This window comes from Camelus dromedarius, chromosome 25, assembly GCF_036321535.1.
Source record: "Camelus dromedarius isolate mCamDro1 chromosome 25, mCamDro1.pat, whole genome shotgun sequence".
Lineage (NCBI taxonomy): Eukaryota > Metazoa > Chordata > Mammalia > Artiodactyla > Camelidae > Camelus > Camelus dromedarius.
The window spans coordinates 9,986,729-10,001,491 of NC_087460.1; the positions used below are offsets into that span (position 1 = coordinate 9,986,729).

Consider the following 14,763-nt stretch of genomic DNA (forward strand, 5'->3'; position numbering starts at 1 on the left):
AGAATCAGAGTTTCAGAGCTCCAAGAAATTGTGAAGCTGCTTTCTAACATGAGGAAAATGAGGCTTAGAAGGACAGTTGATGGCCCAGTGTCGCACTCATCAGAGAAAGGCTGAGACCCCGGGTCTTCTCACTCCCCACCACCTGGCTTTTCAGACCACACAGCTGCTGCTCTGCACGAAGTCTAGATTAGAGTCACAGGGCTCCGGGGCCCCAGTTGCCTGCTGGCCCCCCTCACAAGGCCAGGGGATCACCGCTGGCTGCCCTTTCAGGTATAGGACCGCGCGGACATGCGCAGCCATGCAGCTCTGCGCGGTCTCAGAGGACGGTAACTGGGAGGATCCGCTCCTCTCTTGTTCTGTAATCCTACGGTGAAAAGTTTTCCTTACTCAGTGCAGTCGGCAAGTTAAGTATTTGAGCGCGAGTTTTGGCAGCATGATTTGCGGGAGCTAGTGCGGGAGTTCCGCACCTCGCGGAGAGGACAGAGAAGACACGGCGGGGTTCCCACCTGGAGCTGTGCGCCAGAGATCTGTCCGCGCGGCAGGCGGAGGCTCCCCCCGGTGGGCGGAGGCTCCCCCGGTGGGCGGGGCAAGGAGGGCGGGGCGGGGCGGGTCGCGCGGGCGCCGCGCGGCGGGAGGAAGGAGGAAGCTGGGAGGCTACGCGGAGGCGGGCGGGCGCCAGTAGCCGCCGGGGCTGAGGCTGCCGAGCCATGTCGGCGCACCAGCGGGGTACGGAGCTCGGTAAGGGCCCGCGGTCGCCCCCTCTCCTCTCGGTTGCCCAGGTCCCCTGCCTCCTCCCGCCTCACGGCGCCGGCGCCCTGGCCGGGTCCCCGGGGCGCGTGCTCGCCGGGGCGGGAGGCGGCGGCGCCGGCGCCGCGCCACCGGCGCGCGGGCCGCGCTGAGGAGACCTGACTCTTGGGCACGTGGACCAGCCACACTTGGCTCTTAATCCTTATTTTTATAAGCGGAAGGAATAGGAAAGGATTCGACTTCCAACTTCCAACTCGTTCGTTCACCTTCTGGCTCCCTGGTTGCAAAGAACAACGACAAAAACCAAACCCCAAAGACGCCCCCAGACAAACCAGACGAAAACCTCCCTTCCACGCCCCTAATAGAATACCCTGTGCGGTTTGATGCTGGCTTTCCGTGGGTAGTTGTTAACACAGCTGTCTCCACAGAGTGGTCGTGCTGTTGGGAAAGTTGTCCGGTCTCTGAGCTATATAACTTAATGTAAACTATATGATTTTAGAGGTAGATTTTTAGAAGTGCTTAGATTATTTCACCATTTTTTTTTATTTCATTGGTATTAGAAAATATTTCTGGCAAGAAAACTTAGTTTTGATGTCCTAAAAATGTGCAAACACTGCAATTCAAATAGCAAAACCACGATGGAGCTAAAGGACAAGGATCTTAGTTTAACTATTACAGCTTGCATATCTGTATCCCGGATCTTCAGTTTAGCTGTGTGACTTTGGGCAAATAACGTAATCACTCTGTGCTTAAACTTCTTAATCTGTAGAATGGTTATAATGGTAGCACTTACCTCATAAAGTGGTTTGGAGATTAAATGAGAGGATGTAAATTGTTGGTTACATTGTGAGTACCTAGTAAACTATTACATACTTACTACATATATACTCACAATGTACCAAGTAAGTGTATAATAATATTATTTGGAGAGTTATGTTTTTAGGGGCCAGTTTTGAGAAAATTGGCTATAAATTGTATATAACACATAAAGGCACTTTTAGAAGATACTTTTTCTTTAAAAGTGACTGTTCTGGTTAAACGGTCTAGACTTAATGAGATGGTCCAGAACTTTGGTTGGATGGTAAGAGCTTGTCTTTGTAAAGGCAGGTGATTTCCTCACCAAATCCTTTCTCCTTTACTCACTGTCCTTTAGCAGGTTATATTTTAAACCCTAGTTCTATCTTTGGAATGTGGACTTTAGTAACGTAGGAGTTCCCTAGGTTGGAGATCCTGAAAGGTGCTGGATGGGGGGCAGGAGTGGACAGAGGGTCTTACCTTGGCGTGTTCAGGGTATGGCTCTGTGAGTTTGAACACCATTTGATGTACTATTTCCCCAAAACTTAGAAGTTTATTAATTTTCCTTTCCAGAATACAATTACACTGTTTTTACTTTCTTTTTCTTATTAACGTATGATTGACAAAACACTTTTACTTTCTTAATTTGCAAGAATTAGAATCACATCCATTCATTTGTTGAAAAGTAGCAATATAGTATAGTTGCTATGTGGAGTAAATGTGATTTTTGTGCAGCTTATTTAAATGATCATAGTTTTGTTATATTATCTTTATTTAAATTAAATCATATATATTTCATGGGTGTTTTTCCCTTCACTGATATTAATCATTAATCTAGACAGAGGTTTAGCTTAAAGTGCTAAAATGGGTTATTTGAAATATTTATGTGCTAGGAAAAAATCATTTAGTATTAATTTATGCAATATACTAGTTGGTGCCTTTTGTAGAGTTTTCTAATTAAAAGTCTTTTAAAATAAACACTGTAATTTTTTTTTTGAAGAAATGAACTTTTATTCCCTTTCTTATGAAGGAATTCATGTGTACTGTAAAAATTTTAGAAAATACAATTAGCACAAGAAAACTAAAATTATTACTGGTCCAATCACTTATTTATATTGTAGTGTATGTATATACTTCTGGTTAATCTTTTTTTTTTTTAAATAAATGGTTCATTTGAGACTGAATCTGACCCTTGTGCTAAAACCCTTCAAGGAAAACATTCTTTTTTGGTCAAATTTGGACATGAGAAATGTCCAAATGGAGCAGCCCTCTAATGTTCATTTTTATGTCCATGTTTAGTGCTATCTGTTTAAGATATTTTCTGCTTAATACATTCATTTCTGACTTTCTCCAACTCAAACATAAAGCTAAACACCGCTTTTTCTTCTGGCAGTGTTTGCTGTAAGTGGGTAGGTGACAGCTGTGTCCCCGTAGGGAGAAGGGTCGTCCCTGCCTTCACGGAGCTAGGTCTGGTTCCAGAGCTGGGCATCAAGCCAGTGCTACAATTAAAATAATTGCAATTGTGGTAGGCGGTCGCTTTCCATTTATTTTTTGTCTATTTAAGAAATTAGTTGTACCTAAACTGCACCTTGAATGAGTTGTGGTAGTTGGGTTCTGGCCCTCTTGCACTGTAACTTTTATTTTCTCCGTAAGAACTTAGATAAGAATCAAAATGTTGGGAGTTCATTTCTGCCACTTGTGCTGAGACATAACTTTAGTGTAGAATGCTTCTGATTTTGGTGACGGTGATTTTCCATTGCAAAGTTATCTTAAAAAATTAAAACAAAAAAAAAACTTTTTGAATGGGTTTTGAAATCTTAAAGTTAGGCACTGCATGGCGTGCTTGCACAATAATTCTTTATTTAACACTTGCTATGTGCCAGACACCGTCCCTGGGTGCTGGGTAACAGAGCTGTAGCCGTGTGCCGGGCACTATGCTAAATGCTTTCTGCAGTATCTCACTTAATCTTCACAACAGCTTTGTGAAGATTTTATTATGATCCCTCTTGTACAGATGTGCAAACTGAGGTACAGAGGGTTTTAAGTAACTTGCCAAAAGCTGGTCAGGCAGAGCTAATGTGGCGGACCCAGAGTTCAAACCCAGGTGGTTTGATGCCAGCGCTGCATGGTCAGCCCCCACCACACTTTGTCTGCTGGTGCTCACTGGGGCACTCGATCTGTAATGCAGGAGAAGGCAAGTTGATAACTGGGGCGTGACTTTTAACGTGACTCTCTCAGGTTTGATTTGCCTATGTCTGTGCGAAAGGTTTTTGTTTTATTACCACAACCCACATGTTAACCGCTGCAGTTTGTTTCCAGAAAGATGAAGTTTATCCTGAGGGAGGATGGGAATATCCAGACTTCAGTGGGTGTGAGAGTAGGTTTAGATGTCATCAAATAGGAGATTTTCTGGGGTGGCTCGTTAAAGCCAGCCTTCCTCTGGGATTTCTTCATGTAGATGTGAAGATGTTACCTCAGAGCATCAAGAGGTGGGGACCTGGGAGTGATCGCCAAGTGATCAGAGTCAAGGGTTTTTTTTGTGTGTGTTGGTTTGTTTTCTTTTGTCTTTTCGTATTTTTGAAAACCTCAGCTCTCATACTCCATCCAGTCTTTGGGCTTGCCTTGGTTACCTGGGTTTAAAAACCAATCCTGTCTCATGATGTGATCTTAAAGTATAAAAAAAGATAGAAAGAAGAGAGGGTATATGTCAGTGGTATAGTGTGTGCCTAGCATGCATGAGGTCCTGGGTTCAGTCCCCAATACCTCCATTAAACAAACAAATAAACCTAATTACCACTCCCCCACCAAAAATTAAAATTAAAAAAAAATGGACGAAAGAAAAGAAAAAAGAAGAGAAAGGAAAAAAGAAATCCAGAAAATTTTTGATAATTATGCTTTGTTGATTTGAGATGGCTTTTTTGCCTTTTTTCGGTTTTGTTTGTTGTTGTTGTTTGTTTTGTTTTTTGGATCTCCAAAATCTGGGGCTTCTCTCTTTGTAGTTTCTTGAAAACTGGAATCTCTTTAACTGGAGTCTCTTGGAAACTGCTCAAGGCGTTTTGAGTATATAGATTTCAGGTGAGAAATGACGTAAATCACATTTCCAGAATCCCTACTCTTGTTTTACTTTTTTGTGAGATGGAAAGGCATTGAAGTTTGTCTCTGAGTTACAAAAGTCAATGCCTGCTTTAAAAAAAAACCATAAAGTAGCATATTCTTTACTAGGTTGCATATGGCAATTTGACTGTAGTTCAGATTAGTTAAGAATAGAACTTAAAATTTTTTAGATTTCTGTAGATTTCCCAAGTGGAGTTCACTGGAGATTTCTTTTTAACAGTAAAATTTATTTGACCCACATTTAAGTTAGTGTGGATTTTATATCTGAATCCAGTATTTTTTCTCCTTAATACTTAAATTAACATAGGCATATTTATTTAGGTTGAATGAGATATTTTTGCAAACATTGCCTCTTTTAATTCTCCCAGTAGTCCTTTGTGGTAGGTTATTATCCTCACTTCATGGGTGAGAAGACTAGGCTTTGAGAGCATAAGTAACCTGTGTATTATCTTCTAATTAGTAAGCGTTGGGGTCATGATTTAAATCCAGAATATTTGAGTACAAGTTCTTTATTCTTTGCTTTCCACCAGAGCTGCCTGTGTGTACGTAATGCTCTAGGTACTAGGGAAGAAAGATGGTATGAAAGTAATTATTTTTATGTCATTCTGATCTTAGTAGTGATGCCTTGATTATCTTGCCCGCTGAGTACAGGTATCCCCCTGTACTCTGTACTCAGTTACCTTCACCACTTCACTTTTATGAGAGACTTACATTAGTACCTGTTTTGGCTAACTGAAAGAAGTCCGAGAAGATCTTCACTTTTATGATAAAAAGGCTGTTACCCATGCTAATGTAGGTCTTTTGTAAAAGCTAAAGGACATAATAAGGACTTTTGAAAAAAAGAGTAATGCTCTTTGCTTTGTGCTAGTTCAGCTGACAAAAGATTTCTTAGAAGGAACACTCTACTTTCGGATAGTGGGAGAAACCTGTATTGATTATAAACGAGAATAACAAAAAATTTTTTTTGCTATAATTTTTTTTTCCCCCAAACTTTAAAACAATCTCAAACTTTTAGGAAAGCTGTAAATGCAGTAGAACTTTTTTCCTTTGATCCATTTGAAGGAAACGGGTGACTGACGTGACGCATCACCACCCCGTGGATACTTGAATATTTCCTACCCACAAGGACCTTGTCCTCAAAGGTTTCAACAACACTGCAGTCCTCAAAATGAGAACTTTACTGTGGTTACATTCTTATTGTCTAATCCACAAGCTTCATTCAGGTTTAGCCATTGTCCAAATAACATTTTTTTTTTTAGTTCAAAGAGATCCATTTCAGAATCACATGTTAATCTTTATATGTCTTTAGTCATCTTCATTCTACAAGGATTGCTCAGTGTTTCATTCACTTTTTGCAGGATATGGGCCAGTTATTTTTATAGAATTTTTATAGAATGTTCCTCCATTTGTGTTTGCAGTGTTTTTTTGTTTGTTTGTTTGTTTTTGTTTTTGTTTTTGTTTTTTTGTGGTTAGGTTTATGTTATGCATCTTTGGCAGGAAATTCACAGAAATGATTCTGTGTTCTCACTGCATCCTGTTAGGTAGCACGTGACATTGATTTGTTTCATTGATGTTCATTTTGGTCACTCAATTAAGTGGTGTCTTCTAGGCTTCCCCACTGTAAAGTTGCTTTGTAACTTTTGTAGTTCATGTGTATTTTGTGGGATGGTGCTTTGATGCTAAGTATCCTGTCCCTCTGCAAACTTTCAATTTATTTTTGTTTGTTTGTATTAGTATCTATTCGAGTTTTCCTATTTTTTTCCCAATGGGTTATAATTGTTACTATTATTATATAATATTTAGGCTGTTTCAGATTTTGCTAAGGGGAGCCCCCTCAGCCTGGCTTCTCTCTTTTTTACATGCCCCATGATTTTTGAAGTACTTCTTTCTTGTTTGGTTTAACAGGATGTTCCAGGTTTATCTTATGCTTTCCCTGCCCCAGCACTGAAATCAGCTCTTTCTCTGAGGAATGTTTTCTTTGAGCGGATAATGGTGTATAGAAGCCACGATTTGAGCTGTAGAAACAGTAGACTGGAGTGTCTCTGTTCCTAAGACCCTTACTTGGCAGAGCTGGAGAATGCATACACTGTGTACACACACACACACCTGCACACACATCTACTTCTGTATCTGGCTACTTATCATCTGTCTATATCTCTATATGGTGAAAACGATGTATTCACACTACTAGCTCTGATTCCAGTCCAACACCATGGATTTATTCTGTTTTTTCCCCTTTGCATATTTGAAACCCTCCATGTGCCAGGCTGTACATACCCCACCCCCAGTAGACATTCTTCTTGACTTTCTCAGGTTCTGACACCCTGAGCTGAGCACCTTCATCCTGCCTGGGCTGTGACTGCCTGCACCAGGCTACTGCCCACACTGATGCCCCTAGCAAGTCTGTGGCACTGTGGGCCAGGCTGCCCCTCCATGTGGATAGCCTCTATATCCTGCTTGTCTTTTGGGGGGGGTAATTAGGTTTATTTATTTTAAGGGTGGATTGAACCCAGGACCTTGTGCATGCTAAGCACATGCTCTACCAGCTATGCCCTCCCTACTATCCTGCTTGTCTTGACTCCCATGTCTGGCAGCCCCTTTGTGCAGGCACTCTCTGTGTTGTGATTGGACTCTGGCCTTCCTCTGGGCATGAGGCCCCCCTTGCTTGTTGGGCTCCTTCACCCCACTTTGGACCACAGTGGCTCCCCCTCCCCACCCGGCTCAAATGACTTCCTTGTTCACCTACCCCCCATCCCCCGCGGGGTAGGGAATTGGGACAGTTGTTCAGGAAGGGAAGGGGGTTCAGAATATATTTTTAAAATTTGTTTTTATATATTATAAATTTATACACATAAAAAAAAAAGACAAAGTAGAGTGCTGTTCCTTGTTGGCCATGGTGATGGCTGGGATTGACAGGGAGCTCTGCCTGGTCTCCATGCCCTTGGAGCATCACAGTACGACACAAGTGACCTCACAGAAGTAGTCGGGTTAGAAAGTTACTGGGGAATTTACAAATAGGCCAGGGGAGGTTTTTTGGAAAGGATATTTTTGACAGTAGTTTCTGCAAAGGAACTACTACTAATAGCTCCTGTTTCATGAGCTATTTTCCAAACCCAGTTTTGAGATTTCTAGTCTAATTAATCTTCTCTTTCTGTAATGGCTAAGAGTAATAATTCAGTGAAGAAAGAAGAAAAAAAACTTTCATGTTTTATGTGTGAAGTTCACACACACAGTCAATAACGATTATGTACGCTTTTAGATTTTAAATTGGGCGTCCTTTTCTGAACATGAACTTTGATTTTACCTGAGAAGTCTTTTACTGTTTGCTTATGAGCATGAGTGATGAGGCTGTGTTTTATTTTTCTCATACTCTTTTGATGAGTGGAAAGAACTATAAAATAAGCATTTAGGTTTGCTGTATAATTAAATAATTAAAAGTCCTCCGTGATGCCTGCTAAGTTAAAACAAGAATTTTTTTTTTTCAAAGCATCTAAGCTCTGTGGCTGTTAATTGTTAGGAGGGAAGATGAACTTCAAGCGCTCATTTGAAATGGGATGTGTCTGCCTGGAAAGCAAGGCGGGTAATTGAGCTGCGGAGAGGGCCCCCAAGGATGCATCCAGACTTGTCACTAGAAATGGTTTAAGTGGAGAGCGCTGGCCCTTTTAAAACACTGCCTGTCACTTGAGGATTGGGTCACCTTGAAATGTGTTCATCTTTGAGTTAAAGGCATAAAAAGGCACTTTGAACGTGTTCGGTTAACTTTGGTGTGTGTCGTGTGCGTGTCTGCCGAGGTGTCTGTCGTCAGCCTGCCTCAGCCAGAGCAGGCAGTTCCCTGGAAACCGAAATGTTTCATCTCTGCTCTAGCAAACTATACAGATTTTTTGAATGTTGAGACTCTCCGGGCTGCAGCTTCTGACTCTCTTTGTAGAGTCAGGCTTCCCGCCCCTAAAGCAAAGTCTGAGATAAGAGCAGCCTCTCGTAATTACTTCCTAAAAAGGTGCCACTTAAGCTGTGTTTTGGTTCTCCTGGAATGTGGTTAATGATGTCAAGATTGTGGTCTTTAATGTCTGATGAAAATATCAAAATTAACCGTTCTCGTAATCCAGGTTCAGGTAAGATTTTGAACTGAACGCCTAGTGGACACAAACTCCTGCCCCACGGCCACCAGGTACCAGTTTGTGTGTGTGTGTGTGTGTGAGATTACATTCAGTGTCTAACATTTGGCTTTGAACTACGTGTCTGGCATGTTAAAGGTATACAGACCTTTTATCTCTGATGTAGAGATCCTTGAATAAACATTACTTACGAATATGTCAAACACTGTTTTCTAGGAAAATAGTGTCCACATTTATAAAGCTACCTTTTTAGAAAAAAAAAAACATGTTACAGTTTCATAGCAGGAAGGCATCTTAGCTGTCAGTCCGACACCCTTGTGTTACAGGGGAGTGAGCAGGGACCTTGGGGAGGTAAACCTGCAGTCACACAGCTGATTGGAGGTAGCACTGATGTTGAGACCAGGCTGACTCTCTCTCTTTACTGATTTATTCCAGTACATTGCATTGCCTCTCCTGCTGTTGGCTTCCTGGGAGCTTGGCTGGGCACTGGCCCTAAATCAGAATCACCTGAGATGCTTATTAAAAATGCAGATTCTTGAGCACCACACCACAGGTGCTTTAACTGTCCCACTTAGAGAATAAACCCAGGAGTCTGCGTTTTCACAAGCTTCCCAGGTGGTTGGTTCTTAACCCTGCAGATCCAGATGCCTGCAGTAAGCCGTATAGGGACCCAGATTAATTAGAGATTCAGAGAATCTTCAGTTCCTGTATACAGTTGGTCCTCTGTATCTGCAGGTTCTGCGTCCGCAGAGGGTGGACTGTACTATGCCATTTTTCTGTAAGATATTTGAGCATCTGCAGATTTTGGCGTCCTCGAGGCTCCTGGGACCAACCTTGTGGATACTGAGGGACAGCTATATTATTTTTTTTTTGACAAATCCTTTCTCTGTCACTTTTACCTTTATTTTATATCTTTATATGTTATGTTTTTATATGTCATATTTTTAAATATTTGGTTTGCAAAGGTTCTGTAGGCAGAGTTGGGGAGAATTCAGCCTATTATTTATTAGTTGAAATACGTGAAGAAACGTGTTGAAGCATGTTGCAGAGGCATACTGGAGAAATCAGGAGTGTAAGGCAGCTGAGTAGGCACATATATCTGAAAAGTGCATTGTATCTGAAATGGAGCACGTTTTAGTCAAATAATGCCAATGGCTAATGGAAAAATATAGTCAAACTGTGCTGTACATGATGGTTTTGGAAACTGACATGGGAGTAACTTCTCCATGGTTTCAGAGACCGGAGGGGACAGACCCTAAGGAGTTCCCAGGACCTGAAGTTTCAGTATTGTCTACCAGAAAGAGTAATTCAGTTGATTTTCTGGTGGAAAAAAAAGAACTTATTTGTATTTCCTTGAAGATTTGATTTTATATTGTGGACTCAGGGAGGAAGGGGACAATCCTCTTTATCTTTGTGTTTGGGGAAGTAGCTCCAGATCTGTGTATTTTGGTGTTTTGGGGGAGATTTTTTTGTTCTTCGGTAATTTGGGAGAAACTTAAATGCTTTCTGAAAATTTTCCAAAGAAGAAACAAGAAACATTTTAGTCCTGTATCTTTATAAGCAGAGCATATTTTCCTTTAAAAACCTTTTTTGACTCATCAGGAGGGAATCATTATTATAATCTGAAACCCTTCTGTCCAGCACATACGTGTACCTACTGTGTACTCAGCCTGATCCGCGTCTTTGTGAAAGAGATGAGGGCATTGGAAGGTGGGAGGCCCGGTCTTTGAGAAACTTCTTTGTTCAAACTTTAAAACGTCACTGGGAAAGCACAAAGCTTTACTCCTGCCGAGGGAAACAGACTTTGCTCATCCTCAGGGTATACAGTTGCCCTGTTTCAAATGATGAACCCGGCAACTTTGTATTTATTACTAACCTTTGGATAATGTAAAAATATTGTGGGAAATCTGTTGAGCAAGGCAAAGGTCTAGTAAGGGTTTTTATCAGCGGAAATACCTCCTTGAATCTGGCTCCAGGAAGAAAAAGTCACAGTTCAGTCTGCAGATGAATTTTCTGTTTGACTGGTCGTAATATTACACTAGTAATTACATAATATAGACAAACTGTGGGTTGCAGTGATAGCAGGTAGACTCCAGGCAGTAGTCATTGGTGCTAATAATACAGAAGATGCCTCAGAGAAAAGCAGAGTTCTCTCTGCTTCCAAAAGAAAGTTAGATCCTTTTGGTGCCAACAGTACTTTTACAGGCCAAGTGAAATTAAGCATCTTGAGGAATGACTGTCAGGGGATCTGTACTTCCCCATGTATATTTCACTGAGTGCATCGTGGTTTACCTGGAGAGGATACAGGATGGGGACCTAGGCATTTTGATCCTTGCTCTGACAGCACCTGGCCATGTGACCTTGGGAAGGGGACTCTGGTGCACTGGCTTGTACTTTCCATATCTGTGAAACAGACGTATGACAGTGTAGCTTGTCTGTTGTAACAAATGTACCACTCTGTGTGTTGGTGTGGGGGGATGTTGATCACAGGGAAGCTGTGCATGTGTGGGGCAGGGGGTCTGTGGAACGTCACTGTATTTTCCAACTTTGCTGTGAACCTCAAACTTCTCTAAAAAGTGAAGTTTATTTAAAAAACAAAACAAAATACAGATGCGTGATCTCTGAGAATCCTTCTGGTTCTGAGGTTCTTTGAGTCTTCTGGTCATCACCTAGAATTACCATTCTGTGGAACTGTGGGTCTGTGTGATATCCCCTGTGCTTAGAATTCATACCTTTTCCTTCCTTCTTTGGTCATCATAGTCGTCTCTGGCTTTCAAGGCTCCAAGTTCCGGTGATCAGTTTACATTTCCCCCAAGTCTGTGATGATTGAACATGATTGAATACATTGTTCTATGCTGTTTTTCCTCTCTCTAGATGTTTCTTGGATGTGCATCTTGACTTCATAAGTCTTTTATGTAAGCAGAGCCTTTTATTTTGTAATCATTCCTCTGGATGGCAGAGTATTGATTTATAGTCTTAATGTTTCTTTCATAAAAAAATATCTTGTAGGCTCACCCCTTCCTTTTTTCTTCTATTCCTACGCTTTGCTCATTTTACTACACACCTAAGTCATAACAGTGGCCTTAAACGTAGCTGATTTCTCTACCAGTGGTCTTTTCTCATCTGCCCATGGAAAATCCACATTTGGTGAAACTTTTCCTTGTTTGTTTAAGTAGAACAAATTACATTTATCTTCTCACATTAGTGATCTTGATTATTTGGCTCCTTTAGGAAGCATTTCTGTTTCATGAAAAAGTATATAATCTGACTTAGTCAAAGTAATGTATTCACCGTTATTAGCAGAAAGGAATGGTTGAGTTCGTGGGGACAATCAAATAGTGCTGTCAGGGAGTGATGAATGAGTTGAGCTAGTTAGGAATTCTGACAGGACTGGAAATGTCTTTTAAATTCTGTTAAAATTGTATGTCAAATAGTTGAATTAAATAAATATGTTTTTCACTGCAAAGATTGAATTTACAGCATCCTAGAAATAACTTGTGTTTGGAAGCATAGAGACCTGTTTGAGTCTTAGCCCTGATGTGTGCTGTGTGACCTTAGACAAGTAATTTAATCTCTCAGCTTTAGTTTCCTCATCTATAAAATGGAACTAATGCCTTCATGGCAGAATTAGTATGAATATTCAATGAGAAATACAGTTAAATCACCCTTAGCTTGATGAGTGACCAATAAATGGTAGCCATTATGCCAGTAATCTTCCTTAAATACTGCTTTGGTTATTTCACCTCCCCCATAAAAGCTTGGTTTATCTCTTCTGCTGGACCGTTCACCACTCAGCTCCCGAGGTCCTCTGCCTTTTCTTGAGGCACCTGCTGATTTCTGTCTTGTGTTTGCATTGTCATAGTGATGCTTTCTTAACAAGCTGCTTGAGGGTAGCATCTGTGTCTGTTAGGTCTGTATGTCCCACATGTCACTTAGAGCAGTAGGTTTCCTGGTGCACGTAATTGTTTTTATTAGTGTTTGTTCAATGAACGAGTGAAGAAGCATCAACTGTCTTCTCTAGGAACGTGCAATGCCTGGTGTGCCAAGCCAGACAGCTTGCTCCCTCTCTCTCTGAGGGTCCTGGGTCATTTGGCCCATTTCTGTCCCCCTTCCCCTTCCTCTTTGGAGGTCAAGCTTAAATTCTTCCACTTTCATGGAACCTTCCTTTATTCTTCTTGTTTAGTAGATGTCTTTTAACAGTTAATTATTTTGATTTTTTTCTCTGTAACTTTCCTTTTCATGATATCGATTCCCTGTTCCTTAACACCAAAGACAATAACTCCTGCATAAGAGGCATACTATCTGCAAACTTTGCAGAATGAATCAATGTGTAACCTTTACTCTTTCAAGCATGAAAAAAAAATGTTTAAAACTTAGGCCATGTAGGACATTTTCCTAAAATTAAGTATCCTTAAAAGATTTTTTTCCTAATTATAAAGGTCATATAGAGTCATCATAGAAATTTTTAAAATATGTATAAATACAGAGAAGGAAATTAAAATTGCCCCATCTTATCCCAAGCATGTAAGCACTTATAAGCACTCAGGATCGTTAAGTACTCAGTAAATACCAACTTTTAGTAATAAAAGGTATAAATGGACTCCTGAGGCTTTTAGAGACACTTTTGTCCAATCAAGTGGCTGGGCTGCCCTGCCTTTTTGGTTCACTGAGTGTATTTTCAACAAATTTTTTGATTCCTCTCCTGTGATTGGGTTGTTACTCTTCTACAGAGATTTCTACCTGCTGGTTTGCTCTTTTGAGTATGTACTGGGCTAGAAAGAAGAGCATCGAGGTTTCTAGAACTGGGAGTAAACCAAGACTATGTGACGGACATGCCATGGGCAAGCGGTGAAGCCAGGAAAAGGCCGGTGGCCTAGAACAACCTGTTTGGGTTGTTAGCCCCCGGGTAACTGAGGGTCAGCTGGCGTTAGGGATACTCCTTATGAGGCAGGGGAAGTTTTGCTTCTGGGGACACCTGCCTCTTGCTGCAAGCATTTCCCCACTGAGCTGTCTACTTGGAGGGTGCCTTTCCCCTCTTTTAAAAGCTGTCTTGGGGAGGAACAGAAAACTCCCTTCCCACCGATGTGAGAGATGGATGGTGTAAAGAACTGCTTTTTCCTAGGAAAGGTAACTTTAGTAAGTACCAAGGACTGACACTTTAATTGTGCAATTTGAAATACTTAACCTTAGGGAGTATTGGGTGGCAGGCAGCCTTCTTTGCTATTCCTGAAATCTTGCCCTTTTGACTTCGCTCCACTCTGTATTTGGCAGAGCTGACCTCACAAAGGCCTCTCAGCCTTCTAGATCTGTAGCTGTTAAATCCTCCTCTGCAGACGGGAATAGCCTTGTCTGTGAAAACTGGACAAGACCAGCCCCTGTAGTGAGCTGACTCAGTCACGTGACTCTTCCAGGGGCTTCACGTCCCAGAGGGGGCTGTGGGAGGCCTGTGTTCCTGGGCACACCCCAGGGGGCGTGCCGCCCAATGCGCGTGGCTGCGCGGATGCTCTTGTAGGGCTAACTCAGACTGGCTTCTGAGCTGGCACATCGATAGCTTCTTGTTTAAAGGAGGAGTGATGGTGCTTTAAAATTTTTGATGACCTGTCACCAAGCATCCCAAAGCACTGGGGAAACCAGCCCCCTGGTCAAAAGCCTGTGCCACAAAAGAACTACTTCCCGAGGAGAAGTTGCAGAAGGAGATCAGGTGCTGCTGTGAGAAGCAGTGTTTGGAATCAGCACCCAGCAGGTGGTGTTTGCCACGCAAATTCTGTTTGGAAAAGAGATTCCCAGACAACGTTGGCAGTCATTGTGCTGCATAATGTGGCGGGGGTTGGTTTGTTTACTGGGGGAGGCAGTGTCAGCTCGAGCCCATGTTAGATGCCTTCTATTTAAGGGCTCCACCTCCATCCCAAGTTCTTTCTGTGTGTATTTAAATAAATATATGTATTTAGACTCACAAACATAGGAAACAAACTATGGTTACCGAAGGGAAAAG

The 14,763-nt window shown here is 41.7% G+C and overlaps 1 protein-coding gene across 2 annotated transcripts in view; it reads left to right on the forward strand.

Moving 5' to 3' along the window:
• The first annotated feature begins 627 nt into the window (after positions 1-627).
• The window catches only part of DERA (deoxyribose-phosphate aldolase), an 83,037-nt gene continuing 68,901 nt past the window's right edge, over positions 628-14,763 (forward strand). Inside the window, exon 1 of one of the 2 annotated variants that reach the window (XM_064479069.1) lies at positions 628-738. In XM_064479069.1, coding sequence (XP_064335139.1) covers positions 708-738 — 31 coding nt within the window. In that variant the 5' untranslated portion in view covers positions 628-707. Of the gene's footprint in view, positions 739-1,976; positions 2,038-14,763 lie in introns of those variants that run through there. The other variant, XM_031444042.2, reaches the window with a different exon arrangement.